Below are 16,988 nucleotides of genomic sequence, written 5' to 3' on the forward strand. Positions count from 1 at the left end.
TTTTAGGGCCACACCCGGGGCATATGGAGGTTCCCAGGCTAGGGGTCTAGTCGGAGCTGTTGCAGCCGGCATACACTACAGCCACAGCAATGCCAGATCCAAGCCATGTCTGCAACCTATACCACAGCTTCCGGCAACGCTGGATCCTTAACCCACTGAGCGAGGCCAGGAATTGAACCCGCAACCTCATGGTTCCTAGTCCAATTTGTTTCTGCTGCGCCAAGATGGGAACTCCATAAATAAATTTCTTAAATGGAGATATTGTGATATGGCCAATTAAGTTGGAAACAATCAACCTAAGCAGAATTTTCCCATCCAAAAGTTGGGCTCCAGATGTGAAACCCTTTTAAAATGGGAATCTTAAAGGTGGTTTCTGTATTAGTTTTTTAGGGCTACCCTATCAGAATACCACAGATGGAGTGGCCCACACAACAAATGTATTTTCTTGAAGTGCTAGAGGCTGCAGTGTCCAAGATCAAGGTGTCCACAGGGTTGATTTCTTTTTTTTTTTTTTTCTTTTTAGGGCTGCACCTGCAGCATATGGAAGTTCACAGACTAGGGGTCAAATCCGAGCTGCAGCTGCTGGCCTACCCCACAGCCACAGCAATGCCAGATCCAAGCCACACTTGTGACCTATGTTGCCGCTTGTGGCAATGCTGGATCCTTAACCCACTGAGTGAGGCCAGGGATCGAACCCACGTCCTCATGGATACTAGTCAGGTTCTTAACCCCCTGAGCCACAATAAGAACTCCAGGGTTACTTTCCTTGAGCCCCTCTCCTTGGCTTGCAGACCAAAGAGTGTCTCTTCCCTTTTTCTTTCCACGGTCTTCCTTCAGTGTGTCTGTGTCCAAATTCCCTATTTTTATAAAGTATGCCAGACATATTGTATTAGGGCTCATGATGATCCCATTTTTAAATTAGTTATCTTTTCAGAGACTCTGTGTCTGAATATGATTTTACATTCTGAGGTCCTGGAGGTAAGGCTTCAACCAGTGACTTCTGCGAGTGGGGGTGAGGGGACACAGTTCAACCATAACAGTCTCTAAAGAGCCCTCCAGTTCTAAAAATCCTTCCCAATTCCAGACAAGGTAGATGAAGCCAGACATCCCGTGCCCTGGACATGCACATTCCCCAGGCGCATGGTTATTGGTAGAACATTCTGAATGCAGCTCTGACACCCCGGAGACAGAATGTTCTACCGTTTCTGAGCCATGCACGTTACATTTTTCTTAGAGAGAAAGAATAATAAACAGAGACAGAATATTTTAAGTCTGCCCTCCCAGTCTGCCAAGAATAACCCTGGTCTGCCATGAACCTCACTCCCTTCATGGCCATCCTGGACCCTGTATCTGCAGATGTCTGCTCTGGAAAAGGCAACCAACTGGCTCTAAGATAATCCACAAGCCTTTCCCCTAAACACAGGGCTCCTTGAAACATAGCCTTACCCTGAAGCAGAGCCAGAAGCCATTTCAGTCCAAGGGTAGAGGGCCAATGGTTAATTGAACTTCAAGAAGAGCCTTTTAAAACTTTTCATTCCAGCTGTTGAATTGAGATACTACTATGTAATGGGTTCTTTTCATGTACAGGGCACACTGGAAAATAGTCAGGACTGATTTGGGAGTCATGACCTTTCAGCCCTATTCTGTGCTGGGAAGGGCATGGTCGTGCTGAGTGGTAGTTACCAGGGAGGCTGCCAGTGAGGTTTATGCCACTCCTCAGATTTTTAACCACTAGCATTTGCGTGTATACGTGTGTGTGTGTGTGTGTGTGTGTGTGTGTGTGTGTGTGATGATATGATTGTGTGAGCAAAGACAGTTCCCTTTGTTACTATGTTATGACGCTTGATGGAGAAAAGACAATGGCCGGCCTCATCAAAGTGAGCTGATTTTTAAAAAGCCACAAATCATGCTCAGTTATTTATATGAAAGCTGTCCTCCCCATATTGCTCTCCTCTCCCGTATCCTACTCCCCTTCCCTACTCCTCACCTCTCCAGGAGAGATAGGCCCTCCTTCATCTCTCAATGTCAAATGCCAAGTGGAAGAAAGGCTTTCTTTTCAAGTGGTGAGCTGTTGTTTTTTTCACCAGGCAGAATAATAAATCGTTGGCTTGCACATTAGTTATTTTATTTAAATGTTTTCCACCAAGTGTCTGTGAAGAATTTTTAGCACACATTGAAGAAATGATATTTTTATTCTAAGTTCATATTTTCTTTCTTTCTTTTTTTTTCTTTTTATGGCCACACATGTGGTGTATGGAAGTTCCTAGGCTAGGGGTCAAATTGGAGCTGCAGCTGCCAGCCTACGCCACAGCTATTGCAACACCCCGGATCCAGGTCACATCCTCGACCTCTGCCACAGGGCTCCTTGAAACATAGCCTTATCCTGAACTTATGACAACAACAGATCTCCTACTGAGCCAGGTCAGGGATCAAACCTGCATTCTCACAGAGACAACATCAGGTCCTTAGTCTCCTGGGCTACCATGGGAACTCCCATTCTAAGTTCCTATTTTCCAGATGGAATCTGTGTCTCTGAATCTGTAGAGAAAGTTGGAAGGTGCTGGTCTGTCTTAAGAAACTCACTCATCCCTTCCTGCCTCCAGTGGCTTCCTTTGCTCTCATCTCATATGCACTTAATTTGCATTAGAGCTACAGTCATTTGGGCTCACTTACAGCTGTCACTCATTGAAAAACAAACATGCAGGGGCCAGGCACCGTATGTGTGTGTGTGTGTGTGTGTGTGTGTGTGAGAGAGAGACTGACTCTGCACAAGCTATAACGCAGAGTCCTTCATGAAATGTCCCTGCTGTGGGTGTAAGATAGAGAAGCAGTCACCTTTTAGATGGACAGGCCGAGCCCAGCCCTCTCTAATGTCTACATGCTATTATTTTAGGTCTCCGAATTCAATCCTTTGACGTTCACCAGTGTAATCGAGTGTGAGAAGCCCAATGACGACCTGACTAGGTTTCGTGGGTGCATGTGAGTATCAGACTCTGCCTGTGCTTGCCCTTCTCTTTGTCAGACAACATATATGTATGTAGTCGGCCCTTGAACAATGAGGGGCTTTCTGTGTGAGTTCTAGCCTTCTGCTTTGCTGATGCGTGCAGCATCATTGCCTGTGCCCAGTCCAGGATAGGCTTCCACTCATGCTGGGGTGGGGGAGGCAGTGAATGAAAATTGTTGAACAGTGAAGGGGGAGTGATGGCCCATCACCTGCTGTAATTGCTGATTCTTGCCTCAGGATGGACCAGAACTTTGAAGTGTTAGATTACCTCTTAAAGGAACTACCTAAAGGAGGGTAAGACTTGTAAGAAAAGTGCTAAAATGTAATCTGTAAAAGCTGGGGGAAGATACTCCACCGTCTGTTTCAAACTGGCCTGCTGTGGATTTCCCAGACCCAGCAGCTTCATGCACAGGTCATGGACCTCAGCATCTCCCCGGATCCCCAGGGCCACATGGGCAGAACAGAGCAGATGCCAGGTTTATACAGACCGTGAAACGATGACTGTAAGGCGGTGGGAGCAGCCTCTAGGGTCATGCTTGCTGATGGGGTAATTTTTTTGGTGCCACCTTCCCCAAAGGAACAAGCTAGACCCCCTTCTCCAGGCTGTACCCTGGCTGCATTCCCCTGGTCTGTGGAGCTCTCTGAAGCCCTGTGTTCAGCCCACACCTCACACCCTCATTGCCTGCCCCAGACTTGGATTAGCCCTGGAGGGGATTCAGCCCTAAGTCAGCTGTGCTCAGGGCTTCCCTCAGGAGCCAAGGCTGTGTTCAACAAGGGTATCAAACATTCCCGGTTTAGTGCTGAAGCTGGCAGACTCTGGAGCCCACACTTTCCAGCAAGATAGTTCAGCAAACTCCTCAACTTGACTCCTCTTCTGCTGGGGAGAATCCAGGAGCCCCTTGTGTCATGGGTACAAAGCTTTGTCACTTTAATCCACGGAAAGCTTTTGGAAGGAGGCATGCTTAGTACATATGGGCCACTATATGGTCATTGCTGCTGTCATTAACATTTCTGTGACCATGTTGCTATATAGTAATACGGTATTTTTATAGTAGTATAGAGCAGGGAGAGAGAAGAGGCAGAACAGAGGCCAAGGAGAGATTTCAGATGTTCCCTGGGGAGGGAGAGCCAGTGGAAGAGGAGGCTGGGAGGATGGTTTGTCTCGAGTGTATGGATCAGGAGGGGCTATAGGTGGAGGGAAGATGGGGTTTGCGGTTTCCTGAATTTGAGGAGTTGGCAAGTGCATCTGGTGGAGCAACCCAGCTGGCCGAAAAAAATATATATGTGTTAGAAATTCAGTCGAGTAGAAGCTAAAGATAGAGGCTTGGTGACCCTCTTTCTAGACGGCATGTTTGAAGACGGGGGAGACACCAGGCCAACATGGGACAGAGGATTTGGGAAAAGAGGAAAGGAATGAAGACAAAGCCATCCCAACAGTCAGGAGCAGGAGGCTTTGGCTTGGATGGGATGCCGTTCTAAGGTCAGTGCCCAGTGGAGGGGGCACAGATGGACATTTAGGAAGGCAGTCTGCCATGGACCTGGCATTGAGATGGTATGTAACCACATCAGCTAGACTCCAAAACGGGAATATTTTCATTTTACTTTTAGCACCTTTTTTTTTTTTTTTTTTTTGGCCATGTCCAAGGCATGCGGAAGTTCCCTGGGCCAAGGATTGAATCTGTGCCATGGCAGTGACAATGCCAGATCCCTAACCCATTGAGCCACCAGGGAACTCCTACCCTAACACCTTTAACTGATATTTACATCTTGAGAAAATCTAACATCGGCACAAAACACAGTCAGGTGATTTCTGCACTTACATAAAGAAACAGAAACCTGAACAGCTATTGTTTTAAAGAAAACTACACTTGGGACTCAGCAGAGGAAGCAGTTCTCTCCTTTCCATGCTCCCTACTTGTGTCAGTTGTACCCTCCAAACCAGATCGGATGCTCAGATTCCAGTGTGTGGGGGCGCTACTAGCCAAGGGTCCATTTCCGAGGAAGGGGATAGGGCTTAGGGCAGCCACAAGGCTTAGGAGCAGCTGAGCTGTTGTCACCGTGAGGCCCAGTGGTCCAGGGGGAGGAGTGGTCCCTGGGGACTCATGTTGAGGCTGCCTGGGAAGGCTCATTGCCCTGGACAAGGGACACAGCTGGCTCGGCACTCTCCCCAGGAGGAGCCAAGAGGCATGCCTCAATCCTTGCTCGCCTCTGTCCACTTCTCTCATGTCCTTCTGACACCCCTATGGACAGGACCCACCCGGAAGCTGAGGGGCAGGCAGCCTCAGCATTTGCCAGGGATTGAGGTAGGTGTGGGTTGCATAATATTAGAAGTAAGGAGCCCATCTCTACAAATGGAGACAGGGAAGCAGAAAAGAATAACACAGAGTCTCCTGGCTATGGGGCTGGTAGAGAACTTAGCATCAGCAAGTTCCTGAGAGCTATAAAATGTGAGCCCAGGGTAGCAGGCCACACTCCCTCAGGCAAAGGCAAGCTCAGTCTGCTCTGGGCCAACAGACAGTATGGGTGGCAGACATGCAGTATGGATGGCTGGGGCCCCAAACCCGTGCAGGCAGGGCCATCCTGGGGCACAGAGTGGCCATGTGTACCAAGAGGAATTAACCTGCACCCTGAGACATCGCTTGGTGCCTGGGTGAGAAAGGGATGGAGGGATCAAAGCTGGTGACATTCAGGTCATGAGAGCTGTGTTATAATCTCCAGCAGAGATAACTGGAAGCCTGAATCAGGGCACTGATGCACAGATAATGGGAGAAGGAGGGGGATTAGAGAAATAGCCATGAGGGGGTACAAAATCGAGGACTGATGTCTGAGTGGATATAAAAGTGAGGAAGCGGGTGGAGAAGGGCACCAAGGCTGCTGGTCCCAGTGACCAGTCAACAGTGGAGCTTCTTTGAGCAACAGTAGAGCAGAGATGAGCCCCAGGCCTGGGCGCTGGAGGGATGTGACCAGGGCAGGGGCTGGCTGCAGGCTGCTGCTGTCCAAGGTCCCCAGCCTTTTGTACCATAGCCATGGCGGTGGGGGAGACCAGGCAGCTCATGCTCCTTGCACCTCTGTGTCTGGACTGATGGATGGTGACCCCACTGCAGGCCCTGTGAGCTCCTCCCCTGCTGGGACTCAGATGGACAAGCACTGACATGTAAGCCCAGTACCAAGAGCACAGACTGTCAGGAGATACAGCCTCTCCAGAGAAAGAAGAGCCAGGCAGGATATCTGTGAGCTGAGCCCTGCCACTTTCCAAGGAACCTGCACAGGGCATGTCCTGGGTCACTTTTGTCAGTTTTGATTTCGAAGAGATTGGTTGGATGAGTCAGGTGGCTTGGGGACCTGAACTGGAGAAGCTCTTCTCACTGGCTCAAATTAGATGTTAAAGGATGTATCCATTTGTTCAGGCTGACACAGACCTGGCAGCTTAAATAATAGAAATATATTGTCTCGTGGTTCTGGAGGCTGGAAGTCTGAAATCAAGGTGTCAGCGGGACTGGTGTCTCCTGAGGCCCCTCTCCTTGGCTTGAGGATGGCCACTTACTCCCTATGTCTTCACATTGTCTTAACTTCTATGCCTGTCTGTCTTTGTGTCCAAATCTCTTCTTAAAGAGACAGCAGTTGGATGGGGTTAGGGCCCATCCATGTGACCTCATTTTAACTTAACTCTCTCTTTAAAAACCTAACTCTAGGAGTTCCCATCGTGGCTCAGTGGTTAATGAACCCAACTAATATCCATGAAGATGCAGGTTCGATCTCTGTCCTCGCTCAGTGGGTTAAGGATCCGGCATTGCCGTGAGCTGTGGTGTGGGTCGCAGATGCGGCTTGGATCCCACATTGCTGTGGCTATGGCATAGGCCAGCAGCTGTAGCTCCAATTCAACTCCTAGTCTGGGAACCTCCATACGCCGTGGGTGTGGCCCTAAAAAGATAAAAGACAAAAAAAAACCAACAACGAAACAACCCTAACTCCAAAGGCAGTCATATTCTGAGATCCTAGGGTTAGGACATAAAAATATGAGTTCCAGAGAGACACATGTCAACCCATAAGAAGGAGGGAGGTGCTGAGGGCAGTGTGATGGGCTTGCATTCTCGTGCATGTCTTCCTGGAGTTGAGCTTTGTGCCTGCAGGGCCCTGGGCTTGTTGGCCCTTGGCAGGGCCTTTCCCCCTCAGGAGACCAAGGCAGAACTTGAGCTGCCAAGCACCACTCTCCAGCCTTCCTCCCCTTCTGATGCAAGGCCACTCATGAGAGCACAGCCCCCATCTCAGGGTGTCTGCGGCTAGGGGTCCAAGCTGATGCATCTGCTGTGATCAGCTCTGGTCTGGCCTGATCTGATTAGAAAGCACAATCATTGCTAAAAGGTATAGGTCACATGAAAGGAAGCTTAATGAGATGCATTTTTCTTGTTTCTGCTGAGTTCATCTCTTGTTGCGAGTAAGCATGTCTGGAACTTTGGTTTAGAGGCTTCGCTCTCTATTGCTGTCTTGAGAGATGGTTTCCGTGCCTGGCTGTTGCCGAGAGAACCACGGCCATGGCATCCTCTGACTCCAGTGGCGGCAGCTGGATCCTGTGCGTAATGTCTTACCCACACGGGCCTCTTGATGCTTTAGCTGGCACTGAGGTTTCCAGACTTGAATCTCTTTTTCAAGCAAAATTTGACACTGTTCTGCAGTTGCTAAGAGAGGATGGGGTCCTCGCCCCTCCTCCTGCATGCTCCATTGCAAGAATTCTGCAGAAGTGCCAGCGGTGTGTTGGTCAATGACAGGCTTGTAGGAAATGCGTCATCCCCCCAATCCCCCACATGTGTTTTGGCTTTATCTTTATCATTTAGCGTCTTTTCTTAGCCATGAAATACAATGATTTTCCTGGTTGTGAGGAACACAGGTTATGTCTGAGGTTGACAGGTAGCCCTAACCCTCATGACGGTGACCAGGGTCCAGATGTGGCAGGAAGTGCTATTTTCCTGGAATCCTTGCGGGCTTCTTCTGACCCTGTACCCCTCCACACCCACTCTGCTCCCTGGTCAGGGGGCACCATGCCAGGAGCTGGTGGGAGGGGTGACACATTCAGGAGTCCTTGGTGAGCTTCAAGAATGGCAGAGGAGTTTGGGTTGTAGGCGTGTGTGGGAGAGCTGTCCACCTGGGGTGAGAAGGTGGCTTCTTGGAAGGCAGTAGCTCTGCCTGAAATAGGTTAGGCCTGGATCCTGCTCTAGTTCTGACAGCTTCCAGGGCTCCCCCTTGTGACCCACTAGTCAAGCTCCTGAGACCTCATCTGCCCTACTGTGGCCCTAGCATGGGACAGTCCTGGCTAACAGGGATGAGGGTGTGACCATCATGAGTGAGTCAAGAAAAAGAATTTGAAAACCACTGCAACATGGGATTGCTCTGGATCTAAATAACAGTGAAACTCAGTTTTATATATTGTGAATATATAAAACTGAATTAAAAATCACTTTGCTATGTACCTGACACTAAAGCAACATTATAAATAAGCTATATTTCAATTTAAAGAAAAAGAGAGATTAAAAATTTTAAATAATAAATAGCTGTGAAACTGGATGTATAAAATTGTCTCATGGAATATACCACATTTCAAATTGAATTTATTAATATTTCTAATAATTTTATGACCTTTTATAAGCAGAATAGGATGTGGAAAGTATTGCTGCAGAGTTCCTGTTTCAGCTCAGTGGTAATGAACCCAACTAGTATCCGTGAGGACATGGTTCAATCCCTGGCCTTGCTCAGTGGGTTAAGGATCTGTGGTGTAGGCTGGCGGCTACTGTCCCAGTTCAATCCCTAGCCTCGGAACTTCCATATGCTGTGGGCGCAGCCCTAAAAAGACAAAAAAGAAAAAAGAAAGCATTGCTGAAACAAACATTACCCCCCCCCTTTCTAGAGAAATGTTTGTATCTTTGTGACGGCATGAGGTACTGGTGAGGAGCGGTGTGGTCTGTGATGAGTAGGACATGGGTGGTCACCACCTGGCAGGGCCTTCCTGGGCCAGCTTCCCACCTCCATCCACCACTTCTTGGCTCTGCCCTCTCTGGCTGTGGCCAGTCCCTGTGGCTAAAAGCCTACCATGGTCCTGGTACCAATTCTGATGTATGGGTCTTTTCCACACAAGCAATTCTGTGACACCAGGTGGATGTCACAAAATGTAACTCTGCCTGCCTGGGGATGGCTCTCGATCCCAGAAGTTGACTGTCTCGGTCCTTTGTCAGGAACAGGAGGACTTAAAGAACCAATATTAGAACAAAACATATTCCTAGTGCTCTGATCAATTAGGAAATTACCAGAATTTTAGGAATTCTGTGCCAGGAACTGGAATCCAAGTCTAACTATTAGAAGAAAAGATTGTCCCAGCACCTCTGTTGGCATAGGTGTCAGGAGTTCTGTGTAGGAACTGGGGGCAGAGATGAAACCATATATTTCCTATTTCACAAAGCCCATGGGCAAAGTAAGTCAACAAACATCAGGCTCTGGAGGGGTTTCCAGAAGCCTGGTTACTGTGAGCACCAGCCCCATCTCAACTCCTGCAGAGGTCCACTGAGATCCTCCGCTCCTCCAGCCCCAGTCTAGGCTTTCCTTCCCAGGGTGGAGCAGCTGGAGCTGCGAGGCCATGTATGCACCCATGTGACAATGGCCAACTATTCCTTGACAGCATACATGACAACGGGAAAAAGGCCGGGCTCTATAAAGAAAACCTGCTGCTTCGAGGCTGCACCATTCGAAACACGGAAGCTGTCGTCGGCATTGTCATATATGCAGGTAGGCTTGGTGGGCTGGGTGTTCTTGGGCATTGCTCCCTGATGGTTTTGTTCTTTTCTTGATTATCAAAGGACATAAGCTCATTGTAGAAAACCAGGAAAGAAAGAAGCAAAATGTCTAATGCTATCTGGACGAGCATCTTAGTGTATTTCTTAGCATCTCTTAGCATCTTAGCATGTTTCTTTCCAGGCATTTCCCCAAGGTGATTACATATTTAAGATTAATTGTAGAGCCTACTTTTTGGATGGAGCTTATCCCGTAAGAGTCATTAGATGGCAGCATCCTTGTCTAGTCCACAGAGTCAGCATAGCCCCTCCCTTAGCTGCTGGGCATTGATTTACCCTCTGTCCTCCCCGCAGGACACGAGACCAAGGCTCTGCTGAACAACAGCGGACCCCGCTACAAGCGCAGCCAGCTGGAGCGGCAGATGAACTGCGACGTGCTCTGGTGTGTCCTCCTCCTCATCTGTATGTCTCTGTTTTCTGCGGTTGGTAAGTCTCCCAGAAGGGTCACAGTGAGTGGGTGCTGCTGGACAGCCTCCTGCCAGCTGCCTCTGACTTCTCCTGACCCAGGGCTCTGATTAACACACACTCACCACTGACTTGGACTCTGGGGATATGTGCATCATTATGGCCACGCGCAGAATGGGCTTGGCAGAGTCGTGGTTTTCGAGTTGGCAGCTTTTTGGGTGAGAGAAGGGTTTAATCATGCCAGTAGTAATGAGTCAGGGGGAGAAAATGTTAGTAACCTGGTAATGAACAGGAATCATAGCAGCAGAAGCACCAATGCTACTAATGGAATCTCCATGAACCAGGAAGCCTGTTCTTTAGGTCCTAAGAGGAGGCTGTCAGGTGGTACGGACTCTGATGCTCTCCAGCCTTTGGTGGTCTCCAGACCTGCCAGCTGCTTTGGGAAGGGAAGTGCATTGGGCCTTCAGCTAGGTGATCATCCCCATGTCCCTGCTCAGCTGTCACCCTGCACCAGACGGGGGTGGCATGAGCTCTGAGCTCAGTGGTGAAAGGTGCAGGTCTATGAGGCATGCAGAAGGCTCTGTCATCACTTAGCACAGGGCTCAGTTGATGAAATAATGTGAGTTGCTGTTGGCTTCTTAGAGTCTGTAAATGTGAATTTTACATCTCCAAGAAGGGACGAACTATAATGGGCAGCGTCCAGAGCCTACAGAGACCAGTGTTTTGCCAGGCACACAATGGGAACTTCCTTTCCAGGGGGCTTCTCATGGGCAGCTGCGACCACACATCCAGTTCCTGAGTTATGGTGCTATTCAGTGCTAACAATGAGGTGAGGCAGAATCCAAATCCCAGGGCCTTCCAGAACTCTGATCATGGTGCCAGTTCCATGGGTTTTTTGCTTTCTTAGGTGGCAAGGCGGGCTCAAAAACCCTAGTGCGCTTATGTCCAGTTGTAGAGTTTTGCTTTGATTTGCACTAGCAGGGTTCTTATTTTCCTGGTAGGTGAATGATGTTTCTCTTTAAATGTTGCTACAGGACACGGACTGTGGGTGCAGCGCTACCAAGAGAAGAAATCATTATTTGATGTCCCTGAGTCCGATGGTACCTCTTTATCCCCAGTCACGGCTGCCGTTTACTCGTTTTTGACAATGATAATAGTTCTGCAGGTAACAGTACTAAGTGCCATAGGACAGTCGCCTTACCTTTCTGATGAGAACTTAAAGTCATCATGGTCTGCTAAGAACCTTCTACAAATTCTGCATCTGGGGGAGGAGTTCTCCTGTGACGCATCAGGTTAAGGATCCTGCTGGTGCTGTCACTGCAGTGGCTCACATTGCTGCTATGGTTCAAGTTCGATCCGTAGCCTGGGAACTTCCATATGACATGGGAGCAGCCAAAAAAAAAAAAAAAAAAAAAAATTCTGCATCTGGGAGGAGCAGATTCACCCACCTACTGTGTTGCATTTTGTTTTCCCACTTGAATTTATCTAAAGGGTCTTTTCTTGGGTGCTTTTCAAGTTAAAATTCTTTTTTGCTGTTCTGAAGATTCCTAGGCTTTAAAGGATTGTTTTGTTTTGGTTTTGCTTTTTAGGGCCACACTTGGGGCATATGGAGGTTCCCAAGCTAGAGGTCTAATCAGAGCCTCAGCTGCCAGCCTACACCACAGCCACAGCCATGCAAGATCCGAGCGTCTGTGGCCTACACCACAGCTCATGGCACCACCAGATCCTTAGCCCACTGAGCAAGGTGAGAGATGGATCCTGAGTCCTCATGGATGTTAGTCAAATTTTTTAACCACTGAGCCACAACAGGAATTCTAGGATTGGTTTTTTTGATCATTGTTTTTATTTTGTCTTTCTATTCTGTTACTTCTTAAAAAAAAAAAAAAAAAAAAAAAAAAAAAACCTACATTTTATTTTGGAATAATTTTAAGCTTTATAGACAAGTTGCAAAAAAATAATATGGTGTGTCTTTCACTTCATGTGAGCATATTACTATACTATGGTACATGGTCAGAACTAAGAAACAACTTTGGGAGTTCCCATTGTGGCTCAGTGGGTTAAGAACCAGACTAGTATCCATGAGGATTTGGGTTGAACTCCTGGCCTCATTCGGTGGGTTAAAGGATCCTGTGTTGCCACAAGCAGCGGTGTGGGTCATAGATGCTGCTCGGACCTGGCGATGCTGTGTCTGTGGCTTAAGGCTGGCAGCTGCAACTCCAATTCTACCCCTAGCTGGGAACTTCCGTATGCCGCAAGTACAGCCGTAAAAAGGAAAAAAGAAAAAAAGAGAAAAGAAACCAACTTTGCCGTGGGCTAAACTCCAAGACGGCATTTGAACTTTGCTAGGCTTACCACTAATGTGCATTTTCTGTTCCAGGAGTCAATTCAGGATATCACATTGCATTTTGTGGCATTATTTCTATTGTTATATTATTATATTACTGTTGTTAGTTCACATGCCTCTGGAACAATTCCCCATCACTAACTGAGAATCTATGCCCTGAGGTCTTTTAGTGTGGAGAGGGGCCAACATATTTGCCACTCCTTAGGAATACAGTGAATAGAAAACATTGGCTTAGTCTTTGCCTGAAAGAGGAGCCCTGCTGCCTTTTATCATGTGTACTTCCTACAAGGAAACAGTCTTCGTTAACTTTCCAAATTAGTCTCCTTTAACTTCTCAAAGTAGTCTCCTTTTTAAAATTTATTAATTTTTTTATTAAAGTATAGTTGATTTACCTTGTGCCAATTTCTGCTGTACAGCAAAGTGACCACATATATATACATTCTTTTTCTCATACTGTCTTCCATCATGTTCTATCCCAAAAGATTGGATATAGTTCCCCGTGCTGTACAGCAGGATCTCATTGCTTATCCATTCTAAATGTAATAGTTTGCATCTACCAGCCCCAAATTCCCCGTCCATCCCGCTCCCTCCTCTTTCCCCTTTGTACTTCCCTTGTGGCCTAAAGCAAAGTAGTCTTCTTTGATGAATGCAAATTTTATAGAACAGAAGCCTTGTGTTAGTGCTGTAGTAGGTGGTATTGTACTAACATTTACTTAAGTTATCTAGAGAACCCGGTTAGTCTGGATGAGAAAGTCTGAGCTCATAAATATTGGTTCAATACTGTTACTCCACAAAAAAATAAAAAACTGAAGCATTGATGTCGTGAAGGTTCTTCTTGAATCGTGAAGATTCTTCTTGAATTGTCAAAGCATAACTGTGACTATTCTTCTCAAAGCCTGCTTCCGCTCTGCTCTGTATTGCACGAGATCCCGGAAATTGTCCTTCGGCGTAAAACCAGCCTCTGAAAAACCTCTCTTCTGAACTGTGGGGCTGTATCTGCGCGACAGGCAGCTCCTGTTGCGGGAACCCCAGGACACCCTGGGTGCGAGGTGACTTTGCTTTCAAGGACTCTGACTATGACGTGTGTTTTTTCCCCTCTTTTCTCTCTTTCCTTTCCTAGTTTTTCTCAAGCACAACTTAGTAATATGAAAACGCTTGCTTCTGTCCAAGCCCTGGTTACCATACTTCCAGATATGATAGTGGATTTCCGCTCTGCAGTGGCACCGTAGGCTGTCCTAGTTTAAACTCTTTGCCAGTGTCCTAATACATTCCAATACTGACTCTAAACCAACCTGTTTAAGCTCTTAAAGGTACAGTATAGTCCCTCCTTACTTGGTTGTAGCTACTTGTCATTTAAATAGATTGAACTGATTCCACAGCTCCCAGGTCCTGAGGGTCATTCTTTCATTCTCTGTGCCTCATGTCTCCTAGGTTTTGATCCCAATTTCCTTATATGTCTCCATCGAAATTGTTAAAGTGTGCCAAGTGTACTTCATAAACCAGGACACAGAGTTGTATGACGAAGAAACAGACTCGCAGCTGCAGTGCCGAGCTCTGAACATCACGGAAGACTTGGGGCAGATACAGTACATCTTCTCTGACAAAACTGGCACTTTAACTGAGAATAAGATGGTTTTCCGAAGGTGCACTGTGTCTGGAATTGAATATTCTCACGATGCGAATGGTAAGTCTGGGGACAGGGGCTCCCAGCCTGAGCTTGACCAGAGAGCTGCTAAATCAGCTTTTGTGTCTGTATGTGCTCTGTACACACACACACACACACAGTTTCAGGGATTGCTTATTTTTCTGAGAAGATAACAAATTATTTGTTTAGGTTAATGAACTAAAAAAAAAAAAGAAATATTCAAACAGAAGTCTGTATATCTTTCCAAAAGTCACAGAACAAAGTACATGTTGAAAATTTTCTTTTCCAACCAACACTTTATGAATTACATGGTGAACTGATTAAATTCTGATATCTTTGACTAGTACCCGGTCACAGGTTTTAAGATGTGAGTTTAGTCAAGTATTTATTCCTGTAAACCCTCTATACATCACCAGATTTTGAATTAGTATGTGAATCAACACCTGCCAGAAAAGCTTTTGCTGCTTTTTGAAGGAGAATAAAACAACAGAAAGGCTGTCAGAGCAACTCTGGACCAGCATCTATAGCAAAGGCACCTCCTCATTGCTAAGGGCACCCTGCTCACTTCGCTGTCTGGTGTAGTGGGCATTGGCTTAAACACTCATTTTCTGCCAGACCAAGCAGAACCAAGGAGGGCAACCTTGGGTGAGGAATTCAGTTCAGAGGCATCCACTGTCTGTCACACTAAGAGTCAAAGAGATGTTTCCTTTGTTACTGGTCGATCTCCTTGTTATCAGCTCAAAATTCTCAGCAGGGCATTGGCAGTTTATGCTGCATTCTTTCCTCTGGAATACAACGTCCGTCCATGTCTGTCCCGGAGAGCTAGAGGGAATTTAGGCAGACCCGCCTCCCACCTCTCCTTCCCCATCCTTGGCTGCCTCCATCCCTCTGAAAGCACAGGTGAGCCATTTGCTTCCTAAGTTGCGGGGTGACTGGAGCCAGCCACCCCCCCAACCAGGAGGGGTTCCCCACACCACAGTAGTATTCCCGGGGCCCTCACACCTCTGAGGGGACATCTTCTTTGCAACCAGGACTCCCCTTCTTTCCTGTGAGAGCATCTGAGAGGCTCAAAGAAACCCTGCCACTGAAACAAAAGCAAATCCAGAACAGGGGATGGCGTGGGGGTGGGGGTTAATAAGAATCTGTTCTTTAGGGGCGTTTGTTGGGAATGATATGTTGGAAGCATGGGATTTTTGTGAGTTCTATAAAACCAAGAATTATCATGATATCCACGAACGAATATCCTCACGTAAAATGAATCATATTAACAGAAGGCACAGGAACGTAACCAATTTATTTCATGTTTTGACACCCCACATAAATGGTCAGGAATAATATCTCATCCACTGGCCTCCCTCTCTGGCTCCCCTCTTCCCTGATTCCTCAGCCTGTCGCAGAAGAGCTCGTTGGCCTGAAAACAGAACTCAGCCTGGTTGTAAAGGAGTCAGAGGACCCAGATCTGAAGTCAGGCTTTGGGAACTGGAGATGAGGCTGTGGGCAGAATCCCAAGTAGGATTACAGAAGGGTTTTGACAGGAGTCACATGCTTCAGCACAAAACCAGAGGCCACTTGACACCTACCCACCACCGGAAGACATAGGAAAGAATTTCTCAGGAAGACAGAAACAACCAGATGTCTCTGCAGCACTTTTTGTTTTGTTTTGTTTTGTTTTTTTAAATAGCTGTACCCATAGCATGTGGAAGTTCTCAGGCCAGGGATCGAACCTGCAACCTAATAGCAACCCAAGCCACTTTAGTCGGATTCTCAACCCCCTGCACCACAACAGGAACTTCTGCAGCACATTTTAAAGTAGAGCTGCCATCAGTGACTAGTGGGCCCCTGGGGCCAGAGCACCATCAGCAGCTGCTCCCTGGATCCCACCTCTCAGATCTTGTTAGTAAAATGAATTCAGTGAGTTTGGCTCTGAGCTCTGAGCTCACGTGTACCTGAACCGGCTACCTTGACCATGGGTATGTCCTTTTCTACCTCATGTCCTGGTGACAGTGCAGGGCCAGGGCCAGGCATCACCTGCTCCTTATCCCCATCTTCCCCAAGGACACTGTGGGCATTGCTGCAGCCACAGCTGGTCCGAAACTGCTACGCAGTCACAGAGCACAGACACAGTGGCAGTGGCCTGAGGTATGGCCACTTGCAGGCTAACATCTGACCACTGCTGTGGGAAGGTGGGCTGGGCAGGTGTACACCTGGGAGGCTGATGCCACACCCCTAATGCCCAAGCCTAGGAGCAGCACTGGCCCGGTCCAGGCTCTGCCCTTCCTTGCTATCCACTCACCAGCACACTGTTGGGAGCAGCAGGTATGTGTAAGAGCTTTGCTCCTCAAATGAGGAGCTCCCTGAGTTGGAATCCTGGCATTGTCAGTTATGTGGCCTCATGGAGATGGGCAGGTGACTTCCCTTTCCTTATCTCAAAAGAAAACTCTTTCCAAGGAAGCTGCTGAGTGCAAAGTCTGGCCCACAGGACAGACTGCACCACGTCATGTCCAGACTGAGCCCCTTTCTCCTGGCCCCTCACACAGGCTACCTTGTGCTGCCATAATTCTTAGAAGTTGCTTATTTGGAGGGAGCAGGCTTCCTGACTAGTCTCCTGTTGCTCCTCCCTGATGGAACAAACTGAACGATCTGGGCAAAGCCAGGAAGATGTATTAAGAGCCCTCCATTAATAAGCACAGCAGTACAGGTGCACTTCTGTGAGTCTCTGAGAGCTTTGATGGCCCCTGGGACCATTGGTCCCCA

General features: G+C 47.6%; 1 protein-coding gene across 1 annotated transcript in view; it reads left to right on the forward strand.

Annotated features, from left to right (window-relative positions):
• ATP10A (ATPase phospholipid transporting 10A (putative)) overlaps positions 1-16,988 on the forward strand; it is a 173,796-nt gene that overhangs the window by 120,031 nt on the left and 36,777 nt on the right. The window contains 5 exon segments of the mRNA XM_021098662.1: positions 2,894-2,979; positions 9,669-9,775; positions 10,135-10,266; positions 11,280-11,410; positions 14,021-14,273. Coding sequence (XP_020954321.1) covers positions 2,894-2,979; positions 9,669-9,775; positions 10,135-10,266; positions 11,280-11,410; positions 14,021-14,273 — 709 coding nt within the window.

This window comes from Sus scrofa, chromosome 1, assembly GCF_000003025.6.
Source record: "Sus scrofa isolate TJ Tabasco breed Duroc chromosome 1, Sscrofa11.1, whole genome shotgun sequence".
In the NCBI taxonomy this organism is placed as follows: Eukaryota; Metazoa; Chordata; class Mammalia; order Artiodactyla; family Suidae; genus Sus; species Sus scrofa.